The 26,323-nt window shown below is 42.6% G+C and overlaps 1 protein-coding gene across 1 annotated transcript; it reads left to right on the top strand.

Annotated features, from left to right (window-relative positions):
* The first annotated feature begins 1,219 nt into the window (after positions 1-1,219).
* On the top strand, positions 1,220-25,217 carry rnf217 (ring finger protein 217). The gene is made up of 6 exons (XM_029752351.1): positions 1,220-2,372; positions 18,879-19,100; positions 19,455-19,619; positions 20,527-20,728; positions 21,901-21,972; positions 23,237-25,217. The coding sequence occupies exons 1-6, from the start codon at positions 1,461-1,463 to the stop codon at positions 23,311-23,313; spliced, it is 1,650 nt and encodes a 549-aa protein (XP_029608211.1). The 5' UTR covers positions 1,220-1,460; the 3' UTR covers positions 23,314-25,217.
* Positions 25,218-26,323: the final 1,106 nt, after the last annotated feature.

Raw genomic sequence — 26,323 nt, forward strand, 5'->3', positions numbered from 1 at the left:
ACCTCCATCAATCATTCTGTCTGGGCCTCCTGCCACAGGAACCATATGTAGTTGAGAAGTGTATATGATATAATGAGGTTGGGAAGCCTCAGAGCGAGTAATGACTGATGATGAGCCATATCACGGTTTGTTTCATTGCTTTTCCCAGTGAGGAGGATTTCAGAGTCTTAAGTCAGCATCACCGATGTATTTTGAAAGTAAAATATGCTATAAAAAATGTATTTGCAACATTAACAAGCATGCTTATAAACAGTTTAATAGACAATACACTGTTCACATATTCATGATACTACCTATCGAACCTCGTTTTGATATCAATATGGTATTAGTCATTTTACTACCAACCTAGCATATCCACATGTTTACAGTTGGCTTCTTAAATACAATATTAGCTCTATGTGTGAAAGTTGTTTGTCTTAGCTCAATTTCTCCCTCTCTGTACTGTATGTTAATCATGCATATATAAAACGCACCCCCAAGGGTCCATTTAGCGTTGGAAAAATCGACTAATTTGACCACAGGGTTGATTCAGCACGTGTCCATTAGCCCTGGTGGCCTAATATGAAGGTTAATTTAGCCCCGAAACCCTTCTGAAGAAAACTGTACAGTCTGCACATATGCTTGTCTTATTATTATTTTTACGTTTTCTATATTGATTTGCAAACCAGATTTCCTCTGTCGCAGTTACTTATCCTAAATGCAAATTCCGCAGTTGTGATGTTGTGTTATAGACTATACTACCCTCTTCTGTTGACTGTTGATGTTGTCAGTGTGCCACTGGACGACAAATGCATTGCTGATGATTATTTCATTGGCAAATACATAAATGGAATAAATATATTCAGTTGTGAAATGAAATGCCATCACTTTCTGATTTTGAATTGTTTTATTGAAAGTGTCTAGTAGCCTGAATTGGTAAGTGTCATGGTAGAGGGTATTTTAATCTGACCAAATATGGATATTATAATTGGAATACCGTAATGTTCTCCAACTCTTGAGGTATTCCTCAATTTGTGGAATCAAAATGTTGTCCTTTATGACTTCTTGCATCAGGTGCGTCCATAGATTGATTAGGTGCGCCCTTTGTGCACAATTGCGTATAAATGACAGATCATACAGTGCCAGATTGTTTCTACCTTGGTTGGAGGTAGCCTGTCGCTGGGCAGACAAGGATCCCCCAGACTGCACTATAAAAGTAAAATAAAACCAAAACGTAATAGGTGGATAAGTATGACACCTTGCTTATTTTACATTGACAAATGCGCTGCTGTTTGCCACAGCCAAAGAGCTGGATGGTTGGATGAAGTCAAACAGCTACCACGTTACGGATTTATTTTCTCCCACACGCAGACCCGGAAGCAGAAATACAGACTTGGGCTTTGTTTTGTTTTGTTAGTATCTGGACTGGAGTTGGAGGGGAAGCGACAACGTGTGCATGGTCGGGGAGTTCTACCTTGGGAATGGAAGATGAACACATTTCTCTCAATGTTTACACGTGTAAAATGCCTAGTTTTGTCAGCAGTTATGACGAAGAGACAGTCTGCAATCCATCAGAAGTGTTTGATAAAGTTGAGACATCAGGCACAGATTTGATTCAAGATGCCAGGGAAACAAAGATCCGAACACAAGACGGGGTATCGGAGACGCACAAGCGCAGACCTGAGAGAACGGGTTGTAAAGAAAATGTTGAAGGATACAGTTTCAGAAAACCGACTGCAGTGGATATTTTGAGGAATTTCGGGACGACGAGATCCCCTCCGAATTTCAATAACAATTCAGCAGATGACCAAACAGATCCAGAGGATGCCGTGGTAGAAATTGTTTTAAATGAACGAATTGATTGTGTGGACCTTGAAAAGTCAAGTGGTAATGAAACGAAGGGTGGAAAAGAGCAAGTCGCAGATCACACAGAGGGATTAACGTCATCCGATTTGGATGAAGTTGATGTAACAGATTCTGACGAAATTTGTGAAAGTAGCAGGGCCGACGACGATTTCGTACAGTTGAAGGAACATGTTTACTGTACTGTATACTGTATTGCAAACGATAACTACAGGAAACCGGCTGACAATACCGGAGAACACCAATATAATGGGGCTATAACTCCGTCAACATCAAACGTCGCCACAGAGCCATCCACGGATTTGCAGCAGCAGAGCGATTTGGAAATAGGCCACCCCTCTGTCCCCGAGCCATACACCCTATCGAACCTGATTGATCCTAGAACTCTGAACAACTTTTACAACGGGGATTACAATGTATCAATTGTCTTGACCTGTCGCATCTGTCTGGACGACAAGCACATAAAGCCGCTACATTGTTGCAAGAAGGCTGTCTGCGAGGAATGCCTGAAAAGATACATCAGTTCACAGGTATAAACCTGGCGTCACAATTCACTGAAGGCTGTTTCCAGCATCACATGTTTTCTATGTCAAGCATTCTGGATAAAGTGTGTGTGTGTGTGTGTATGCTCAATAGACACAGTGTAAATCCGCAACCCTTTTGATTTGAACGAAACCTTCCATACATAGTTGCCCATTGTAGAAGTGCTAAGAGAAAGGTCTTTTTTGGACCTGAATGCGAAAACATTCAAGAGATAAGGTGCTCAAAGGTGACCCATTTTGCATACCCCACTATACCATGAGACATCCATGGCTTCAGCACTGGAAAGATCAACGGTTGAGATTGATATCATTTAAAAGTTTAGTGTTGTCAACATTTTATAATTTTTGAAAAAAAACGTATTTTTAAATACATTTTTTGAACCTTTTAATGTCATCTAAAATCGAATGTTATCTAAAAACGTATAAACGGCGATTTGTTTTCTTCATATTTGTATATATTGTAGTTTAAACCCTATTTTACATAATCTAAGGTTTTTGTGTTGTTCCCACCATCGCTTGAGACACAACATGCACTTGAGTACACGGTGGGTGTCATGTTTTGGCTGATAAATATACTAAAATAGTAAGTAAATAGACATTTCAACATTCAAATCGTACCACAAAGATGGTTGGAGTTCCACACATCAGATAATGTTGATTTGAATGGGAATATCTGTTGTTTTAAATTATACTGTCAATCCTCCATAGGAAACCTATTGAAATCACACACCATATAGCCCAGGGGTTGTTGGCTAGAGCGCGGTTGCCAAGACCAGAGTAGGCACATTTGCTATGTAACGCAACAGTTGTTGTGAAAAAACTATTTGTAGAGTTGAAAATGCGATAGAAACACATTGAACTTGACATTTTTATTCTGTACATGAAAACTGAAGGGAAGCATTATATTTTATGTGCACTACGACATCACGCACTGCTTTTTATCTGCATAAAGTCTGGTAGAAACACACCACTGTTGGGAAAAATGCACATATTCTCTTCATGCGGAAATTCGAATATTCCCACGAAAATCTGTCGCCAATTTGATGGAAATGTAGCTAGTGACACAGAAAAAGATAGGGCCTATACATATGCAAACGAGGCCTAGCTGTTGTGATTACTGTGGGTTTTCACAACACAAATGTATGTTTACCCTCATTGGATTTGCGTTTGGGTTCATTTGAGACCCTCCCGAGCTCATTGGCATGTCAATAGCTTATCCAGGTGCAGATGTTGTGTTCTGTAGACATTTGGCTGCCTGTGTCGTACTGCATACCCAATGGGAGCGTTGGTCCATGTGCTCAGACTAGTTACCACGAGGAGGAAGACCTGCTGGGGCAGTCAGCTGGGAGAGTACTGGGGTCTAGTATTACACTGTACACCATGTGCTAAACTACCTGAGGTAGGCCCAGTCAACATGGACTGTCTCCTGCTGCACCCTGGAAGAGAGACAAGCAATTGGGATGTAGGCTAGTATAGTGATAAATTAACAGGCTTAACAAGTTCCCATCTTAGTATTAGTGTTAGGCCTATGTGTCAGTATTTTGCTGGACTGCTTAGGGAGAAGGGATGGAAGGAATATCCCATTGTGTTGTAACTGTGTTGCCTCAGCCATTGTTTTCCTTGTTTAGGGAAGCCATGTGCTTCCTGCTTGCTGAACCTACTGGCTCCTCATGTAAGGAACAATCTGCAACAACTCTGTGCTGTGGAATTCAACAGGATAACTAGGCCCAACTGAGTGTAAAGTGAAGGGACATGTTAGGTATTCCCCAGAGAATGTATCCGTGTCCCTGTCTATCCTTGAATAAAGTGTGGGATGACTGTGATATGGTATACAAAGTTTCTATGGACGGCTAACACAGATAAACAGTGTGTGGTGTCCGTGAGCGGTCTGTACAGATATGGAGGATGTAGAAAAACAAGTAAAGAAATTGACAAAAGATATTGCAACATCAGTGAAGGCACTGACTGACTGCCTGCCTGCAAATTGGATTTGCTGGCTGAGTGTTGTGGGTGTGCTGTCTATCCTCGCGGCTGATGGCAGCAGCGGAGGTAGGGGTGGAGATTGTAATGTGTGGCTGTAATTGATAGCCTAATCCAGCGGTTCCCCAGCGTGTTTTCGCAACCCCACCATGTTAAAACATGTTTTTGATGAGATCAACGGCCAATGTTGACTTTTTTAATTGTGGCTATGAGAGTCTCTATTACAAATCAGTCCGACAATACTTTTGACATTATTTCAAAGTAAGGTTTGAAGTGACTAAAATGTATCAGAAAGTTATTGGGAAGTTCAGAAGATAATCAGGCAATAATGTTGTATGATCTTCTGTGTAGAAAATATGTTCATTTTCCACAGTCTGATTTAGTGCCTGCCCACTGGGCAAAGACTTAATTTCAACCCCAAAAATCTGTGACGACGTTGAATCAATGTGCAAAAACTGATTGGATTTGTAAAAAGTCATTAGCGTAGCCCAAATTTGAACATAGATCCAATGACATGGTGACGTTTGTTGTTGATTTCACATTGAATTTGTTAGTTGACAACTCAACCAAATGCATACAAAAAAAACGCAACATGTGACAATTTCCACAATTTTACTAACTTACAGTTCAGATACGGAAATCAGTAAATCAAAAATACATTCATTACGCCATCGTTTATGGATTTCACATGACAGCCATGGGTGGGCCTGGGAGGGCATAGCGAAGCAGAATTAGTTTTTCCCCACAAAAGGGCTGTAATACAGACAGAAATACTCCTCAGTTTCATCAGCTGTCTGGGTGGTTGGACTCAGACGATCCCGCAGGGTAAAAAAACGGATGCGGAGGTTCTGGGCTGGCGTGGTTATGGTTGTGAGGCCGGTTGGACGTACTGCCAAATTCTCTGAAATGACATTGGAGGTGGCTTATAGTAGAGAAATTAACATTCAATTTTCTGGGAACTGCTCTGGAGGACATTCCTGCAGTCAGAATGCCGATTGCACGCTCTCTCAATACTTTTGACATCTGTGGCATTGTGTTGTGTGACACAACTGCACATTTTAGAGTAGCCTTTGATTGTCCCCAGAACAAGGTGCGCCTGTGTAATGATCATGCTGTTGATTCAGCTTCTTGATATGCCACACCTGTCAGGTTGATGGATTATCTTGGCAAAGGAGAAATGCTCTCTAAAAGGGATGTAAATAAATTTGTGCGCACAATATGAGGGAAATATGTTTTTTTGTGCATATGGAAAAGAATATCTGGGATCTTTTATTTCAGCTCATGCAGTAAGGAATCAACACTTTACATTTTGCGTTTATATTTTTGTTCAGTGTAAATCAAAACTACATGTTGAGCTGGGTGATCTTGTCCTCTCTCTTCTAATGGGTCCTGTGCTTGTTGGCATTGTAGAAGGAAACAGGAGACACGTACACGTTCCAGAGTGTCTTATCTTTCAGTAATAGGGTCATAATATTTTGTAGCTTCAACCGTTCAAAAGATAGAGCCTCATTTGTAGGAAGAAAGCAGACATCTAGCGGCGACTGGAGGTTACTGACCTAACCCTGGTTCTATGAACAAAGTGTGATGATTATTATTTATTTTTTCAGGGTTTCAAATCAGGTGTCCCCACATGTGGCCGCGACCCCTAGCTTGGAAAACGCTGGCCTAATCACAGAGCTCTGTCCCTGTAGCACCTAATGAAATCCCGTTGCTCTTCCACGAGAGGCTGTGTGCTGCTGTGTGTTCTCTCTGAAGACAATGTCAGTTGGCCACCAAGACGGATCTTGTTATTGTCATCTTGTAGCATCAGATTGCAGACTGTTCCTTGACTCAAATCCAATTTAGTCCTTGACTCATCAAGCTCAGGATAGGGACTGATACAGCACAAGGGCATTTCCATGTAAAGGACCCATGAGCGCCAACATATGAAGTTCATAGGAGCATATCAAATTGGGTGTCAAATGAAAGCTGAGTCTATATTTTTGGGAAATGAAGGCGTTGATACATTTTTCAACCATTTTCCGTAAGAAAATGTCAGCATAAGCAAAGACTTCGATTTCTGGATAAACAGAAGGAAAAGGGGTCTTAGAAAACATCTACCAGAAAAAGTCTTAAAAGGTATCAGATTTCATCAAAACACAATAATGTTGACGTAAAGAACCTACCAACTAATATCAACACATATTTAGTTTTGGAGAAATTGTTTACCTTCTGTATGTTTAAGAAATGTTGCCTTGTGCCTTGAATTCCGTTACCAAAAGCCCACAAATGTTTGCCTTGTAATTTCAGAAAATGTTCATAATACCACTAATAGTGGGATGATAGTGTTTCACAGTATTACTTACCCGCAAGTGTTATGATTAGCTGTGATATTCTCCTATTGATTTCTCCTGCTGGAGTGGCATCTGTTGTCAAAATGGGAAAGCTGTTTAAACTTTGGTTATCTGGTGGAAATCGGGTAAAACGGCCAATGTAGAAATGTCCTAGTTGAAAAAAATTCTACACGGTTCGTTCAGTTTTTGTGTATGTGAGAAAGCAAACACTTAATATTGTAAGGAATACCTTCTAAATCTCTGTGAAATATATTTTCAATAACAAGGCTCAAGCACGAGTCTCCGCCATGTTACAGGGAAATGGGATGCAATGTTACGGGGGAGATTTGTTTTTAATGCAACCTAGTGCTATTGCAATTCACCTAGCTTCCACATACTGTAGGGGAGAAATTCTAGGTGTAGCGCCTTTAAGATATTTTCTAATTTCTCTCCCTCATGAGGAGGGAGGATAATGAAGTTCACAGAAGTAAAAAGTAATAGTAGACCTACCAATTAGTTGTAGTGAATTTACTGATATCAAATTTGTTTATGAATTATTAAGAGATTAAAACTCGTGTTTCTGTTACCAAAACGGTAACAGAAAAACTGCAACTAAATTGGCTACAATGGGAAATTATAATAGTCACAAACCACAGTGGGGTCACCTGCTTCTGTTGTCCCTTCCACTTGCATACTGTTATGTTCAGCTCATAACTGTTTTCTTTCTTTTGTCTGGTGGTCAAACCAAGAGTCTTAGTCTGGACAACCCCTCTCTATCTCTCTCTCTGCCTTTCTCTGAACCTACCATAGACGTATGTTTCACAAGTTTGGACAGTACAATACATTACTGAGTACAGTACAGTACAGTGAGTAGAACACAGTAGTACAGTCAAGTACAATAGAGTACATGAAGGAAAAGTACAGTAGAGAACACTTGAGAACACTACTGAACTATACTCTACTTTACTGTACTGTGCTTTGCTCTGCTGTGCTGTAGTGTACTGCACTGTACTCTACTGTGCTTTGCTGTGCTGTGATGTCCAAACTTGTGAAACATAAGGAGAATAACGTTCATATGCGTTTCTGTGTGGTACAGATCAGGGACCCATGATGTAATTCCGTTACCATAATTCTCTTATCGGGTGTAAAACCATTTCACTTCCTGTGGTTCAATAACCAAAATACACTGCTCAAAAAAATAAAGGGAACACTAAAATAACACATCCTAGATCTGAATGAATGAAATAATCTTATTAAATACTTTTTTCTTTACATAGTTGAATGTGCTGACAACAAAATCACACAAAAATAATCAATGGAAATCCAATTTATCAACCCATGGAGGTCTGGATTTGGAGTCATGCTCAGTAGTGTGTGTGGCCTCCACGTGCCTGTATGACCTCCCTACAATGCCTGGGCATGCTCCTGATGAGGTGGCGGATGGTCTCCTGAGGGATCTCCTCCCAGACCTGGACTAAAGCATCCGCCAACTCCTGGACAGTCTGTGGTGCAACGTGGCGTTGGTGGATGGAGCGAGACATGATGTCCCAGATTGTGTTCAATTGGATTCAGGTCTGGGGAACGGGCGGGCCAGTCCATAGCATCAATGCCTTCCTCTTGCAGGAACTGCTGACACACTCCAGCCACATGAGGTCTAGCATTGTCTTGCATTAGGAGGAACCCAGGGCCAACCGCACCAGCATATGGTCTCACAAGGGGTCTGAGGATCTCATCTCGGTACCTAATGGCAGTCAGGCAATCTCTGGCGAGCACATGGAGGGCTGTGCGGCCCCCCAAAGAAATGCCACCCCACACCATGACTGACCCACCGCCAAACCGGTCATGCAGGAGGATGTTGCAGGCAGCAGAACGTTCTCCACGGCGTTTCCAGACTCTGTCACGTCTGTCACATGTGCTCAGTGTGAACCTGCTTTCATCTGTGAAGAGCACAGGGTGCCAGTGGCGAATTTGCCAATCTTGGTGTTCTCTGGCAAATGCCAAACGTCCTGCACGGTGTTGGGCTGTAAGCACAACCCCCACCTGTGAACGTCGGGCCCTCATACCACCCTCATGGAGTCTGTTTCTGACCGTTTGAGCAGACACATGCACATTTGTGGCCTGCTGGAGGTCATTTTGCAGGGCTCTGGCAGTGCTTCTCCTGCTCCTCCTTGCACAAAGGCAGAGGTAGCGGTCCTGCTGCTGGGTTGTTGCCCTCCTACGGCCTCCTCCACGTCTCCTGATGTACTGGCCTGTCTCCTGGTAGCGCCTCCATGCTCTGGACACTACGCTGACAGACACAGCAAACCTTCTTGCCACAGCTCGCATTAATGTGCCATCATGGTTGAGCTGCACTACCTGAGCCACTTGTGTGGGTTGTAGACTCCGTCTCATGCTACCACTAGAGTGAAAGCACCGCCAACATTCAAAAGTGACCAAAACATCAGCCAGGAAGCATAGGAACTGAGAAGTGGTCTGTGGTCCCCACCTGCAGAACCACTCCTTTATTGGGAGTGGTCTTCCTAATTACCTATAATTTCCACCTGTTGTCTATTCCATTTGCACAACAGCATGTGAAATTTATTGTCAATCAGTGTTGCTTCCTAAGTGGACAGTTTGATTTCACAGAAGTGTGATTGACTTGGAGTTACATTGTGTTGTTTAAGTGTTCCCTTTATTTTTTTGAGCAGTGTATATTTTTTCAAACTCAAGGTGCTCCAGTATGTCATAGCTGACACCCAATACTTTCTGCAGACGTCTTTGAATCTTAATTCGGGGAAGATATTTACAGTACCTTCTTGACTTTTTCCACATTTTGTTGTGTTACAGGCAGAATTTTAAAATGGATTAAATTGAGATGTTGTGTCATTGGCCTAGTACACACAATATCCTACAATGTCAAAGTGGAATTATGTTTTAGAAATTTCTACTAATTAATTAAAAGTGAAAAGCTGAATTGTCTTGGGGCAATAAGTATTCAACCCCTTTGTTATGGCAAGGAAGTTCAGGAGTAAGAATTTCATCAACAAGTCACATAATAAGTTGCATGGACTCACTGTGTGCAATAATAGTGTTTAACATGATTTTTGAATGACTACCTTTTCTTTGTACCCCACACATGTTATTATCTGTAAGGTCCCTCAGTCAAGCAGTGAATTGCAGACACAGTTTCAACCGCAAAGACCAGGGAGTTTTTCCACTGACTCGCAAAGAAAGGCACTTATTGGTATATGGGTAAAAATACTAGAAAGCAGACAATGCATATCCCTTTGAGCATGATGAGGTTATTAATTACACTTTGGATGGTGAATCAATACACCCAGTCACTAGAAAGATACAGGCGTCCTTCCTAACTCAGTTGCCGGAGAGGAAGGAAACTGCTCATGGATTTCACCATGAAGCTAATGGTGACTTTAAAACAGTTAATGGCTGTGATAGGAGAACACTGAGGATGGATCAACAACATACTCCACAATACTAATTCTAAACTAAATGACAGAGTGAAAAGAAGGATGCCTGTACAGAATAAAAAATATTCCAAAACGTGCATCCTGTATGCGATAAGGCTCTAAAGTAAAACTGCAAAAAATGTGGCAAATAAATGATGTCCTGAATACAAAGTGTTATGTTTGGGGCAAATCCAACACAACACATTACTGAGTACCACTCTTCATATTTTCATGCATGGTGGTGGCTGCATCATGTTATGGGTATGCTTGTCATCGACAAGGACTAGGGAGCTTTTTTGGATAAAAATAAATGGAATAGAGCTAAGCACAGGCCAAATCCTAGAGGAAAACCTGGTTCAATCTACTTTCCAAAAGACACTGGGAGACATTCACCTTTCAGCAGGACAATAACCTAAAACAAAAGGCCAAATATATAGTGGAGTTGCTTACCAAGACAACATTGAATGTTCCTGAGTTGCTTACTTACAGTTTTGACTTAAATCGGCTTGAAAATCTATGGCAAGAAAATGGCTGTCTAGCAATGATTAACAACCAACTTGACAGAGCTTGAAAATGAAACAAATAATAATAATGCACAAATATTGTACAATCCAGGTGTGCAAAGCTCTTGGAGACTTACCCAGAAAGACTCACAGCTGTAACCGCTGCCGAAGGGGATTCTAACATGTATTGAGTCAGGGGTGTGAATACTTATGTAAATTAGTTATCTGTGTATTTCATTTTCAATACATTTGCAAAAATGTATCAAAACATGTTTTCACTTTGTCATTATGGGATATTGTGTGTAGATGGATGAGAAAAAAAAGTAATTCATTTTGAATTCTGGCTGTAATTCAACAAAATGTGGAACAAGTCAAGGGGTATGAATACTTTCTAAAGGCACTGTAACAGAGTTTTTGGAAAATGTGGTCACATAAAAACCTTAAAGAGATTTTACAGTAATTCCGTTACTAGAGTTTACATCTGCACAGTTCTTCCACAAAATTAGCTTTTGTACATTTTTCAGTGGAAATTGTTAAAAGTAGTCCATGTGCATGGAGTTGTATGGTTTGTTAAACATAGAAATTTATGTTTTTTTGTTTGGCATACATTTTAAGTGAAAAAAAAAACTTGAGTCAAAGCGGAATTCCGTTACCGTGGAATTCCTCCATGTTCACATGGGCTTCTTTAGGGAGGAATTGGCTAATTCAATTGTTTCCAGGCTGTAATGAGCAGGCTGAGGGTTTCAGGGGCAGCAGCACAGTCATCCTGTCCAACCATAGTTTATGTGGTTTGCTGCTGCTACTGCTCATAGTGATGTTATTATGCTGTAAAAGCTGTATAATTCAAAATGTGCCCAATTGATTAGCCACTGTATGGACATTGTTGTGTCTAATGGATGTAATTGGGGAATGACAGGGCCCTTTGTTCTACTGTTAGGGTTTGTCTTGTGTTCTTTGGCTTGGCTTTTGCAGTTATGAATCTGCTAGTGCTAACCTGTAAAACCTGTCTGTTGAAATGGTTCTCCTGCGTCAAACAAAGTGTAATGTCTGTTACAGTACATTAACACGTTAAACACAGTTACGTCAACTGCTTGCTTCATAAAGTGGCAGTGTCTGTCGTGCCTAATGCATTTCAGTGCATTAAACCTTGATTTAGAGGATTTGCTGTTGGCTCTCTTAGGCTCAAATGCTCTCAGACTTGTGCACTGGTTTCTAAGCGTTTCCAGTGACCTGCATACAGTACATTCTATGCCTCAAAGAGTTTTAGGCATTCCTTGCTTTGTGTGAGTTCTATGGATCCTATGAACTCTAAGCACAGTTTAGGCCTAGTTGCTCTCCAAAACTTGTCCAATGATTGGTCAAAGTTTTCTGTCTCAACCGATGTGGGCTTGAAGTACACGCCTACCCGCTCTTGAGTCCTACTGTGTCTTTTCTTCTCCTTTTGGAGGAGTTCTGAAGGCTGCTTTGCCTGCAATGATTAAAACTGTCATTGCTTTTAATGTCTGTATTCGTATTCCTGTTAGGGTGACGTCTGGTCTGATGATAAAAGCCTGTATGTCTTATAGTCTGATTTTAATAGGCTGTGTGAGGGGCCTCCCAAGTGGCGCGGTGGTCTAAGGCACTGCATCGCAGTGCTAGCTGTGCCACTAGAGTTTCCGGGTTCGAGTCCAGACCGGGAGACCCATGGGGCGGCGCACAATTGGCCCAGTGTCATCCTCGTTAGGGGAGGGTTTGGCTGGCACCGTGCATTAGCGACTCCTGTGGCGGTCCGGGTGCAGTGCCCGCTGACACGGTCGCCAGGTGTACTGTGTTTCCTCTGACACATTGGTGCGGCTGGCTTCCGGGTTAAGCGGGCATTGTGTCAAGAAGCAGTGCGGCTTGGTTGGGTCGTGTTTCGGAGGACGCACGGCTCTCGACCTTCACCTCTCCCGAGTCCGTACGGGAGTTGCAGCGATGAGACAAGACTGTAACTACCAATTGGATACCACAAAATTGCTCTCAATTCATGTGATGCTGCCAGATCAAAGGGATGGAAACACAAATAGTTCAATCTCCTCACCATGTCTTGCGTGCAAAAAGGCACTGTATTTTAAAAAGCCTAATTTAAATGGCTAATTCTTCATATAATAGAGCCACAAGCGTATCCTTAGTTCATCCTTGCTTTCTGAGCCCTGTCACAGCCGAGCCATGTATTGTCTACCTCCGACTCGTTTTTTCCCCCTTTTTGGTTGATTACAACATATTATTACTTCCTATTTCCTTTGATTAAGGGGCTCGTTATTATTGGCTCGCCATCTTTATACTGTAGAGGAAACTCCTATCAGGCTTAGTCTGTCTAATTGTGTTAAATAAAGATGCCTCAATGAATCTCAATGAGAAGAGGCTGATAAGTAGTTGTGTGCCGGTCAGTCTTTGACGATTGCAATGTTCTGACCTTCTGCCAGGATCCAGGAAGGACGTTATCCTGCCCTCTAGATCCGGTGTGATGCCACGTGTCTCGATCCTGTCCCTCACACTGGCTCAGAGTCGTTACATACATGAGCTTGGCATACCACTGGTTTGTCATCCCTGTCAGAGAATATAAAGACTTTCCTCTCAGTACATATCAAAGTGTTGCAGATGCTGCAAGACACATTGTTATTCGCTTGTCTTTTTTGCATGCTTACGCAATGGTATCCCTAACATCTTATTATGGCGAACACGGACGGTGTAACACTGGTAGGGGACGTGACTGATTCACCAAAGCTGTGATCAAACCGACGCTGAACGTTTGAGTATCTGTAGATTCGCGTCAGCATCATTAATCGTTTCATGAGCATAGCTGAAGTGTGACATAGCATAAGGAAGTATGGAAGGGACCACCCTAGGTAGTATCCATTGTGTTGCTTCTTGCTGCCCATTGTCACGCTGTTACCAGCCTTATCTTGTGTCACTCCTCTACCAAAGCTGGTTCCACCGGCTCAGGCTGAACACTATGGACGTGTGTGAGTGTGTGAGTGTGTGAGTGTGTGAGTGTGTGAGTGTGTGAGTGTGTGAGTGTGTGAGTGAGTGAGTGAGTGAGTGAGTGAGTGAGTGAGTGAGTGAGTGAGTGAGTGAGAGATAGAGAACGTGAAAAAGAGACCTCAAGCCCACATAGGCCCGGGGGGTTGCCTGAGGACAGAAGCCTAATAAAGTTAATCTGCACCTCTGGTCATTAGTGAAATCAGGGCTAAAATTAGGCCTAATAAAGGGATGAAAACGCACTCCTGGAGATCGCTCATTAATATCTCTGCGAGGATGTGGTGGACTACAGTTTCTCCTCTGCTCACATGTGTTTGGCTCTGAAGCAGCAGGGCAGTCATACTAGGCTCCCGAGTGGCGCAGCGGTCTAAGGCACTGCATCTCAGTGCTAGAGGCATCACTACAGACCCAGGTTTGATACACTTAGGTTGGAGTCATTAAAACAATTTTTTCAACCACTCCACAAATTTCTTGTTAACAAACTATAGTTTTGGCAAGTCGGTTAGGATATCTACTTTGTGCATGACATAAGTAATTTTTCCAACAATTGTTTACAGACAGATTATTTCACTTATAATTCACTGTATCACAATTCCAGTGGGTCAGAAGTTTACATACACTAAGTTGACTGTGCCTTTAAACAGCTTGGAAAATTCCAGAAAATGTCATGCTTTAGAAGCTTCTGATAGGCTAATTGACATAATTTGAGTCAATTGGAGGTGTACCTGTGGATTTATTTCAAGGCCTAACTTCAAACTCAGTGCCTCTTTGCTTGACATCATGGGAAAGTCAAAAGAAATCTGCCAAGACCTCAGAAAAATAATTGTAGACCTCCACAAGTCTGGTTCATCCTTGGGAGCAATTTCCAAACACCTGAAGGTACCACATTTATCGGTACAAACAATAGTATGCAAGTATAAACACTATGGGACCACGCAGCCATCATACTGCTCAGGAAGGAGACGCCTTCTGTCTCCTAGAGATGAACGTACTTTGGTGCGAAAAGTACAAATCAATCCCAGAACAACAACAAAGGACCTTGTGAAGATGCTGGAGGAAACAGGTACACAAGTATCTATATCCACAGTAAAACTAGTCCTATATTGACATAACCTAAAAGGCCACTCAGCAAGGAAGAAGCCACTGCTACAAACCCGCCATAAAAAAGCCAGACTACGGTTTGCAATTGCACATGGGGACAAAGATCGTACTTTTGGAGAAATGTCCTCTGGTCTGATGAAACAAAAATAGAACTGTTTGGCCATAATGACCATCGTTATGATTGGAGGAAAAAGGGGGAGGCTTGCAAGCCGAAGAACACCATCCCAACCGTGAAGCACGGGGTTGTGGGGGTGCTTTGTTGCAGTAGGGACTGGTGCACTTCACAAAATAAATTGCATCATAAGGTAGGAAAATTATGTGGATAAATTGAAGCAACATCTCAAGACATCAGTCAGGAAGTTAAAGCTTGGTCGCAAATGGGTCTTCCAAATGGACAACGACCCCAAGCATACTTCCAGATTTGTGGCAAAATGGCTTAAGGACAACAAAGTCAAGGTATTGGAGTGGCCATAACAAAGCCCTGACCTCAATCCCATAGAAAATTTGTGGGCAGAACTGGAAAAGCGTGTGCGAGCAAGGAGGCCTACAAACCTGACTCAATTACACCAGCTCTGTCAGGAGGAATGGGTCAAAATTCCCCAACTTATTGTGGGAAGCTTGTGGAAGGCTACCCGAAATGTTTGACTCAAGTTAAACAATTTTAAAGGCAATGCTACCAAATACTAATTGAGTGTATGTAAACTTCTGACCCACTGGGAATGTGATGAAAGAAATAAAAGCTGAAATAAATCATTCTCTACTATTATTCTGACATTTCACATTCTTAAAATAACGTGGTGATCACAACTGACCTAAGACAGTGAATTTTTACAAGGATTAAATGTCAGGAATTGTGAAAAACTGAGTTCAACTGTATATGAAGAATTAGCCATTTAAATTAGGCTTTTTAAAATACAGCGTCGTCCAGGTTAGGGTTTGGCCGGGGTAGGCCGTCATTGTAAATAAGAATTTGTTCTTAATTGACTTGCCTAGTTAAATAAAATAAAAAACAGCACTAGACCACTAATGGTATGCCCTGGTGAAATCCAGGGGCACACTGCTCTTGGAGAGGAAGGGAGATGTTATAGGCCTATATCTTTTTCACACCTTGCCACTGCTCTAGTGTCCCTGCCGTGTTGGCTGACAGGGTCACTGTCCTGTGGCCTGGTTGATGGGTGTAGAGTTGGGCTCCATGGTCGCCCAGGGGACACCTTCACACCCTCGTCACTGTGCACTACCTTCACAGGTGGCAACTCTCTTACTAACTGTCTCATCTCATCAGCGTCACAGCCTAGCTCGTCCTAAGCCTGTGACCTTGTCTGTGCAGGTTTAGCCAATAGCTGGGACTTCCCAATGCAAGTCACAACACAAACTTCCCACATATTCACTTCCTTTTATTTAAACAAACAGTAGTTATTAGTGATGGGGGGAAAATATTGATACAGTCACATTTTGCAATATTATTTTTCAACGGTATAAATATAAACTTTGGCTCAAGGTATTGATTTGTAAAACAAAAACTGCTACTGTAGGTAGCGTTAGCTAGCGCTAGTCGGTGAAAACTCCAGTATTTTCTATCCTATAGCTCGTTCTCCATCTTGTTTTAAAAAAAATAGTGAGCCAACATGTTTTCAGAACTTTTATTTCCATGACAATCGTAGTATCGAATCACAATACATATTGTATCGGCACCTAAGTATCATTATCATGTCGTATCGTGAGGTCCCTGGTAATTCTCAGCCCTAGTAGATACATATATCATGCTGGTGCCCGTACAGGGTTATTTACAATAGGCCAGACATATTATTAGAGGAACCAAGCCTGTAATGAATAAATACACTTATTACATTTTTAGCTAATACAGGTTATTTTGTCCAGACCAGTCAGCTGGACTGAAGTCAAATGGAGGTCCCCACTCCACAGGAGTTGGCAGACTTCATCGTTCTGGGAAAGAAAAGTGTATTATTGATATCCCACTGTTTCACCAGATTATCATCTCAGTTGCACTGTGACTCCTCTTTCTTGGAGAGTTTTCAATCAGCTATCTCTAAAGAACAGTCTGTGTTTTGTTCTCACTTTAGGCCTACCTAGTTCTGATCATCAACCTCTCATGTGAGCTCATTGGGCAACAATGGCTGAGCTGCTGCTGCAGTGCACTGAGCAACCCCAGAGCAGAACAGAGTAGACAGCCTGGCCCTGAGGAACTGAGCTGAGTGCAGGGCCAGTAACGGCCCATAGGGCCAGAGGCCAGACTGTCATAGTGTTAGGAGCCTGCTCAGTCTGCTGGGCATTACCCCAGAAGTATGCTGCGTCACTCTCTAGTCCAGGGGTAGGCAACTAAATTCAGCCGTGGCACGGTTTGTGTCAGAACAGATGGTCGGAACATAATTATAATAATTTGTACACTGCAAATTGACCACAAATAAGGCCAAAAAGAGATTTGAAAATAACAATATTTTCATAACTTGATTACATTGAGACATGATCATATATTTCTATTTTTTTATTTGTAGGAATACTTGGGAACAGATTTCCTAAATTAAACACATTTTAGCTGAATTCCTGGTGATTTTACAGTGTATTTTGACAAACATAAAAAAAAACAATCTGATATTTTTTTTAACTTAAAACTCGTGTGTCAGTTTTGGCCCACCTGTTGCTGACCCCTGCTCTAGCGTCTGCTTCGTCTACTGTATGGACATGTACTACAGACCTTGCCAGCAGAGGATTAGTTAGATCAGAGCAGCAGTACTGTGTACTAATCCTCTGGGAGGCCTGGGCCTGGCCTGCCCTTCTGTCTGCACCATGCCTTAGGTGGTAGTGGGGTGGAGGCTAAGACTCTCACTGAGACCTTTTACTAGGCCCTTCTTCCTCTGTTGTTTTCCACAGTTGTAGTAGTAGGTCACTACTGTTGTTCATGGAAGCCTTCCAGCTTCACCCAGGAAGTCCCAGTCTGACACCACTTCACGTGAACAGTGTGGGCGAAATGAGATCTTATTGATGCCAGAGACATCTCTCCTCTCTCCCTGCTCTACTCCTGCCTCTGGGAACCAGTGAAGGTCACAGAGCAATGAGAGCATTGAGCCCTCTCTTAAAACCCAGATCCTAAAGAAAGACCCCATTCTCACACACACAGTATTTATATTATAAGGGTATTATGGTAACAATTAACTTTGCCTTATGTCAGTTAGCCTACAGTACCTGCCAGGCCATGTACAATGAGTGTATAAAACATTAGGAACACCTGCTCTTTCCATGACAGACTGACCAGGTGAATCCAGGTTAAAGCTATGATCCCTTATTGATGTCACCTGTTAAATCCACTTCAATCAGTGTAGATGAAGGGAAGGAGACCGATTTTAAAGAATGATTTTGAAGCCTTGAGACAATTGAGACATGGAGGGTGAATGAATGTAAGTGCCTTTGAACAGGGTATTGTAGTGTTTGCCAGGTACACCGGTTTGAGTGTGTCAAGAACCACAACGCTGCTGGATTTTTCACTCAACAGTTTACCATGTGTGTCAAGAACAGTCCACCACCAGAAGGACATCCAGCTAACTTGACTCAACATTATTTTATTTTTTATTTATTTTATTTAACTAGGCAAGTCAGTTAAGAACAAATTCTTATTTTCAATGATGGCCTAGGAACAGTGGGTTAACTGCCTTGTTCAGGGGCCGAACGACAGATTTTTTCCTTGTCAGCTCAGGGATTCGATCTTGCGACCTTTCGGTTACTAGTCCATCGCTCTAACCACTAGGCTACCTGTCACCCCCATAGGCCAGCATCCATGTGGAACGCTTTCGACACCATGCCCCAGCGATTTGAGGCTGTTCTGAGAGCTAAAGGGGGTGCAACTCAATATTAGGAAGTTGTTCCTAATGTTTTGTACACTCAGTATATGTTCTGTATTGTATGTATTGTATTGCTTTGTCTACCCTTCATCTACATAACACATTACGCAATCCAGTAGCTTCATGTATTGACAATATTTTCTAACTGGATCTACGGCCAATGGCAATGTGTTTGCATGTAACGTATGACCACTGTCCATTCGGTAGTTGATCCTAATTTGTCCTACAGCATTCTGTAGAGTAGATCATAAACCACGTCTCTCTTCATTGATCTGTGTAATGTCTATGTCTGCCCCAGGTCAGGGTGGGCAGAGCGGACATCGTGTGCCCCATCACGGAGTGCAGTGGTTACCTGGAGGAGAGCCTGGTGGTGTCCCACCTGGGCAGCGAGGAAGTGGCTAAATACAAGTACTTCCTGGAGTTGAGCCGGGTCGACTCCAGCACCAAACCCTGTCCCCAGTGCAGCCAGTTCACCTCCCTGAAAGGACGCACCCCCAGCAAGGCAGACCACAAATACAAGGTGAGAGAGAGCGACTATACTGTTCTGAGATCAGATATTATACAGAAGGACTGAGCCCAAGTAAAATGTGAGTACAGGGCCTCTGCTGTTTCTAGTATGAACCCTGATATTAAACAGTAATAATAAGAAAATATCTGAATTACGTATGTCTTTCTGAAGAATGCATATAATCTGACGTTGTAGTACACAATCTGACCTTGTGTACTGCTTTGGGAAACGCTTAGGTTCCTTAAATCGTCTACAAAGTGCATCATTGTGCATAATTAATGATGGAGGCTTTAGTCTGTGCAGACAGGCACATCTATGCACTGTATGCCTTGCATCTCTCCGATCACATGTCTATGCCCTCTGCAGATCCAGTGCACCAAGTGTCAGTTTGTGTGGTGTTTCAAGTGCCAAGCCCCATGGCACGATGGTCTGAAGTGCCGGGAATACAGGAAGGGGGACAAGCTGCTGCGTCACTGGGCCAGCGTCATCGAGCACGGCCAGAGGAACGCCCAGAAGTGCCCCCGCTGCAAAGTGAGTGACAGGGCCTGGAGAGTTTACAAAAATAGCAAACCTTTCTCCTTGAGGGAGATTTAGGTCGACAGTTTTGCAGCAAAACGATGGTCCTAAAGGTTGTTCACTTGACTAGGAAGGTGGTGTTTAAAGTGAGCAAACACAGCAAGTCCTGTATCCCAGCAGAACCTGCTAATTGTGTTTAAAGAAGAGAGGGCAGACAGTTCTCCAGCTCTTTATGTCTACATAAGGTTATTAGAGATGTGTTTTTCAGGTGTTCTACAGCCATGACAGTGTCCTCAGTGCATGTTCTCTTTCTCTCAGAGCTTCAGACACAAGGTTAGGAAAGAGAGAGACAGAGAGATATTGTTGTTGTCTTTGTCTCCCTAGTCCACTTGTAACGATGGCTAGAAATGAAGCATTCCAGGAAGTCATAAGACTGAGCCCGGGGCAGAAAGTCAATACTAAATTAGATTTAGTGAGCCACATCAGCTCTTTGTTTCATGAACAGTGATAGGCCTTTTGGAGAGCAACAACAGCGAACACAACACAGGACTGCTGATTCTTTCTAGGTGTTGGGATCCATCACTGATGTGTAGGCTGCGAGCTAGCTGTCTGTCCATGGCAGCACTCTCCTCTCAATGTACTGTCGGTCAGCATGAGGCAGGGAGAGGGGTTGAGTGATGCTCAGATATCAGGACAAAAGTATAGGCTACATCCTGAAGTATAGGCTATATCCTGTGTTTTCTATTCTGAAAAGACCTTCGATGAACTAACTGATAATCTTGTAATTGCTACGTATTCTCAGACTTATTCATCTGTGCAGAAGTTAGGATCTCACTTGAAAGGAACAGCGACTTATAAAGGCTTTATAGATGGAGCGTTCATGAAGTCATATGTCGCTTCCCGGTGATGTCACGCTTCCCAGATCCACATCCAGAGGACGGAGGGCTGCGATCACATGAACTGCACCCAGTGCAACACCAACTTCTGCTACCGCTGTGGGGAGAAGTACCGTCACCTGCGATTCTTCGGGGATCACACGTCCAACCTCAGCGTGTTCGGCTGCAAGTACCGCTACCTTCCTGAGAAGCCCCACCTCCGCCGGCTGGTCCGGGGGTCCGTGTGTGGTGAGTCTACCCAGCCTCAGCCCGGGCCCTAGAGGCCCTTAAAGCCTTCATAGAAGGGAGACATTGGGATTCACTAAGTTATTAACCATTACCTTTTATGGTTATTATTATTAGGTGATCAAGCAATCAGTAGCCTCTGAAAATCTGGCATATAAAAAACATAGACCTTCTAGTGCTGATTAAAAAAAGATGCTCTGATTAGCAATTGTAATTTTTTGGCCTTATGCCTGACTGCTGAATGTAGTTATGACACTTCCCGTGACTTTCCTCCTTTGTCTCTGTGATCAGACTCAGAGAGATAGATAGGCAGGCGGGGGCGACGAGGAAACTTCAATTACCATGTGGGTGGCCTTTCATCCTCTTAATCAAATCCTGCTGCTTATGAATAATTCACACAATAATGAAGACGATCAAAACGGCATGTACTATCTTGTTGCTGCTGATATGACTCTTTCATAAACCCGTTTTCGCTATACAATTACCGCCTTGCTAAAAGTTTGCATTGTTGTCACGGCTCTGAAGTCAGAACAATACCGGCGTGCTATAGTAGCAACCACAGAGGTTTGTATGACCCTTATCAGCAGAACGTCCTTATCTGAGGTTACGCGTGTCTCTTGTGACCCTGCCTGCGGTCTCTGAATAGTAAACAGCTCTCCTGAGAGACGCAGTAGTTCTCTAAGAGGTGTTCTGACTGCAACGCGGTGTCTGTCGTATCCCCAGGGCCTCGGGCAGCGTGGCGTGTAGTGACATGCAGGGCCTCAGCTGTCGCTCCCTGAGTGGGGTTGGCTAAAGTTAGTCAGAAGCCGCAGGTTGCCAGTGGAAACATCTGACACACGGTTGACTGTGGGCTAATGTGGCCTTCAGAGGGGCTCCAACACCCCCTCTACCTTCTATTAAGGCACTGCTCCCACAACTCCCATTCTATTGTTTTGACAGCCTTGACAATGGTCCCATAACTCGCTAGTGGCTGTTTTGATTTCAGGTTGTGTGTATTGTAATTGTGCAGGAACCTATTTAAACCCATGTTTGATAGCCTGTTGAAAATGTTGATGTGCTGTATACGAAGCTGCTATTCCAAACTCCCCTGTCCTCCCCATGCATTTTCATGTGTGTACTTGTCCTGACCCGTTATGAACATCTGCGTTGTCTCTTCTGTCTCCCTCCAATTCCAGTGAGTAAAGTGGTGGTGGCCCCTGTTGTCATAGTCCTGGTGATGGTGGTTGGAGCATTATCCCTGGTCATAGGTAAGCACTGTTACATCCTGTTCTAATCCTGAAGAAAACTTGACACATTAGATAACCAGTGGGGCTTTAGATATAATCTATAATGTGTTACTTTCTCTTGGGTCAGGTAGGTACATGTAGTGTGACTCGGCTTGTTCAGTGGCTGTGGTGTGCTGGCAAGGGCCACCTGTGTCTTGGTGTAAACAGATAGAAGTGGCTAAGTGTCTGCTCGTTCAGATAGCTCTGCGACACTGGCCGATGGGGAGGATGACACACTGATAGAAAGCTGTTGACAGTCACTTGTTAATCTTGCTCAATTTTAAATGTCGTTTTTTACGTTGGATAAAAGTATTGACTCAAAGCTATATCACACACTGCAGTTGAGGAACAATGGGAAAGTAATTCTACTTTGAAAGTTGATAAACTTGTAACCCCACTTTTGAGAAAATGGCCCTTGAATAGTTTTGGTACACCTACTGGAGAACTCTTCTTTGTCTACACCCATTCAGCATCGTTCACACCCTCTTAAGCCTTAGCCCCACCCATCTCTTTAAGGATTCTCATGTGAGGCCACGTGCTAAACAGAGTGAGTAAAGTAGTGTAGTAAACAACCAAAGATTTCAAAAACTCCAGGTAAAAATACACTTTATTGAGTCCTTGGCCTATATCCCAGTCTGACTTTGGTGCAGGTCATGCTGTTCTTCACATTACCGTCTCTGGTAAACACACACTATATAAAATAAAATCTACGTTTATTTGTCACATGCACATTATACAGAAGGTGTAAATGGTACAGTGAAATGGTTACTTGCATAGTAGCAATATCAAAAATAGAAAGTTTCCAGATAAAAAAATATTGTACACTGAACAAAAATATAAAATGTAACGTGTTGGTCCCATGTCTCATGAGCTGAAATAAAAGATCCCAGAAATTTTCCATACGCACAAAAAGCATATTTCCCTCAAATGTTGTGCACAAATTAGTTTACATCCTTGTTAGTGAGCATATCTCCTTTGCCAAGATAATCCATCCATCTGACAGGTGTGGCATATCAAGAAGTGGATTAAAGGGAAAGGGGGATACCTAGTCAGTTGTACAACTGAATGCAATGAATAATTAGACAGGTGCACCTTGTGCTGGGGACAATAAAAGGCCACTTCCTTGTGGGAGTTGTCACTTCATTTGCATGCATTAACTGTCAGTCATTTCACTGAGATTACTGCTTGCTCTATATATTAACCTGCCTGTTCTCTCCTGCTCTGCTCTGCTCTGCTCTCTCCTCAGGCCTCGTGGCCTTCCCTATCTACTACATCTGTAAGAAGAGACGGAAGCGCACCCAGGGGACAGGCCGCTGGCTCTGAGCTGAGGACCATGACAGTGTGGTCAGGACCCTGCTCCAGAGACGTGGCCCAGCGAGGAGACACAGGGTTGGGGGAGGGGTCCTTCCAACACGCCCCACCAGTTTCCAGCCCCAGCCTGAGAAGAACCATGCTTTAGAGTGGGCTCCTCTCTCTACTTCATGTCCACCAGAAAACTGTCTGTGGCTCCTCCTCCAGCCTTTGGATCTGAAGGCTCACAGAGCACACAGAGCAGTCTACTACTGTTCCGTCCCACTAGTGACCAGGATTGCTGAGGAGAGGCCGACTGGCAGGCAGGTACAGCCTCTGGTATCAAGAAGCCACTCAATTTCTTTTAGAATGGGTTGAGGTTATTTATTGAATGGTTTTTAGTACTGTTGTTTGGTTTATTTTTTTGGTCTGGGCTCATATAGCATGGATAGTGAAACAAAAACACATTGGATAGAATGGGAAAAAGTCACTCAAGATGTGTGGGTGAGTTTATCACCATTCTATTGGTTACGCGTACAGTAGAATGCCTTTTGCAGACCCTGAGAACCTGCAAATTTCAGGGATTGTATTGTGGTGCATACATAGATAGTTACATCACAACAAGCAATTGATTTCTCATTGTTAATGACCAACCCCTAACTGTTTCCTGTAAGTGAGATTCCGGCTCCATTTCATGTGCACACACACATTCAGCCGCTTCCGCCCCTGCCAACCCCAGAGTGCTGTGCCCACACACACACACACTGGTATTTGCATCGTCAACAAAATCCATTTAAGTCTTTTTCATTGTAGAAAACAATGGGGGCAGCACTGTTGAAATTACTGCTGTTTGATGCCTAGTAATCATTTATCAATAATCTCATCCATATTTGCAAAGTAGGGTTTTACCCTATCTCTGTTTTACTAAGTGTTCTATTGTCCTAAATGATGCAGACAAATGTGGTCCAATTTAACGAATGGGAGAAGTCTGAGTGTTCACAGACAATAACCGAAAAGTGCTTCATGTGCCGCAATATATTTATTTGTTTTGAAAATGTACATTGGATACATTTTCTGCCTCCTTCAATGGTCAACATCAGATGTTTTCTGTGAGAGTAGATCTAAAAACACATTTAAAATATATCTGTGGAAGACGGGCCAATGGACAGACAGACCGTAAGAACCATAAATGATAGAGAAGTCATGGTTTTGTTATTTACCTTGAGGAGCCTATTTAAGGAACTCACTTTCAAACTCACTAGATTGCTTGCAACAATCAATTCCCCATAGTCTTCCATTATTTAAATCTAGTTGAAGTGTTGTACATGCTATTTGTATATGAATGTGTCCATGAAGTTCATACTAGTCATGTCAGGGGTTTTTGTTCACATCAAATGTGTGGCTTGTAATCCCGGTGTCGTGACATCATTAATAATTAACTATAGTCCATTCTCCATTTTAATATAAAACACTGATTACAATAGGGAATGTTAATTAAACTTGGTGTATCCTAACACCAAGTCAATTTGTGCACAACATCCGTACAGAAAAAACAGTCATTGTTTGTAACACAGATGACAATCAAGTATCTCCTAGACTTTTTTTAAAAGTGGCCTTTGATGTAAGTACCCTTTTGAAAGCCACACAATAGACCTGGAGCTGTGCCAGGGGAATGGTGGATTTTCTGAATCTTAAAAGGATGTAACTTGGCAACATTGGGCCTGTCCATCACCTTCCCCCCATCCCCCCAAATCCCCAACCTTCTCACTGTGGGCGCTGTATTTATCAGACATTCAGCTCTGCATTGATTATTATTGTATTAATAACACAAGACTATTATGATGATGATGATGATGGAGATCGATGAATGCTCGGTCACTACTTACCGTGTGGACTTCAGTTACCACAATGTCAAAGGTCATGGACAGAATTTGAAATCTATTAGGCTTTTGTAATTATTCTCAGGGAACATTCTGTTGCCATTCTCCACGGCTGTCTTTCCCTGCATGCTCCTGTAGCTGCCACTGTGCTACATGATCAAAACCTGTCACACAAATTGTTTGTTTTTACATGGTTTTAAAGATATATCTTACCTGACGCCAGATATGATTTTGACAATTTTTCTCACCAAGTCATCACCTGGATAATACAGTTGAAGTCGGAAGTTTACATGCACTTAGGCTGGAGTCATTAAAACTCATTTTTCAACCACTCCACAAATTGCTATACAAACAATAGTTTTGGCAAGTTGGTTAGGACATCTACTTCGAGCATTACACAAGTAATTTTTCCAACAATTGTTAACAGACAGATTATTTCACTTATAATTCACTGTATCACAATTCCAGTGGGTCAGAAGTTTACATACACAAAGTTGACTGTGCCTTTAAACAGCTTGGAAAATTCCAGAAAATGTCATGCTTTAGAAGCTTCTGATAGGCTAATTGACATAATTTGAGTCAATTGGAGGTGTACCTGTGGATTTATTTTAAGGCCTAACTTCAAACTCTGCCTCTTTGCTTGACATTATGGGAAAGTCAAAAGGAAATCAGCCAAGACCTCAGAAAAATAATTGTAGACCTCCACAAGTCTGGTTCATCCTTGGGAGCAATTTCCAAACGCCTGAAGGTACCGCGTTCATCTGTACAAACAATAGTACGCAAATATAAGCACCATGGGACCACACAGCCATCGTAGTGCTCAGGAAGGAGACACGTTCTGTCTCCTAGAGATGAACGTACTTTGGTGCGAAAAGTGCAAGTCAATCCCAGAACAACAGCAAAGGACCTTGTGAAGATGCTGGAGGAAACAGGTACAAAAGTATCTATATCCACAGTAAAACAAGTCCTGTATCGACATAACCTGAAAGGCCGCTCAACAAGGAAGAAGCCACTGCTCCAAAACCGCCATAAAAAAGCCAGACTACGGTTTGCAACTGCACATGGGGACAAAGATCATACTTTTTGGAGAAATGTCGTCTGGTCTGATGAAACAAAAATAGAACTGTTTGGCCATAATGACCATCGTTATGTTTGGAGGAAAA

Source organism: Salmo trutta, chromosome 1 (genome assembly GCF_901001165.1).
Source record: "Salmo trutta chromosome 1, fSalTru1.1, whole genome shotgun sequence".
In the NCBI taxonomy this organism is placed as follows: domain Eukaryota; kingdom Metazoa; phylum Chordata; class Actinopteri; order Salmoniformes; family Salmonidae; genus Salmo; species Salmo trutta.

Coding starts and splice junctions, on each gene's coding strand:
- rnf217 (XM_029752351.1), top strand. CDS start 1,461: ATGGAAGATGAACACATTTCTCTCAATGTTTACACGTGTAAAATGCCT. Junction 2,373..18,878: donor AAAGATACATCAGTTCACAG/GTATAAACCTGG, acceptor TGTCTGCCCCAG/GTCAGGGTGGGCAGAGCGGA. Junction 20,729..21,900: donor GGTCCGGGGGTCCGTGTGTG/GTGAGTCTACCC, acceptor CTCCAATTCCAG/TGAGTAAAGTGGTGGTGGCC.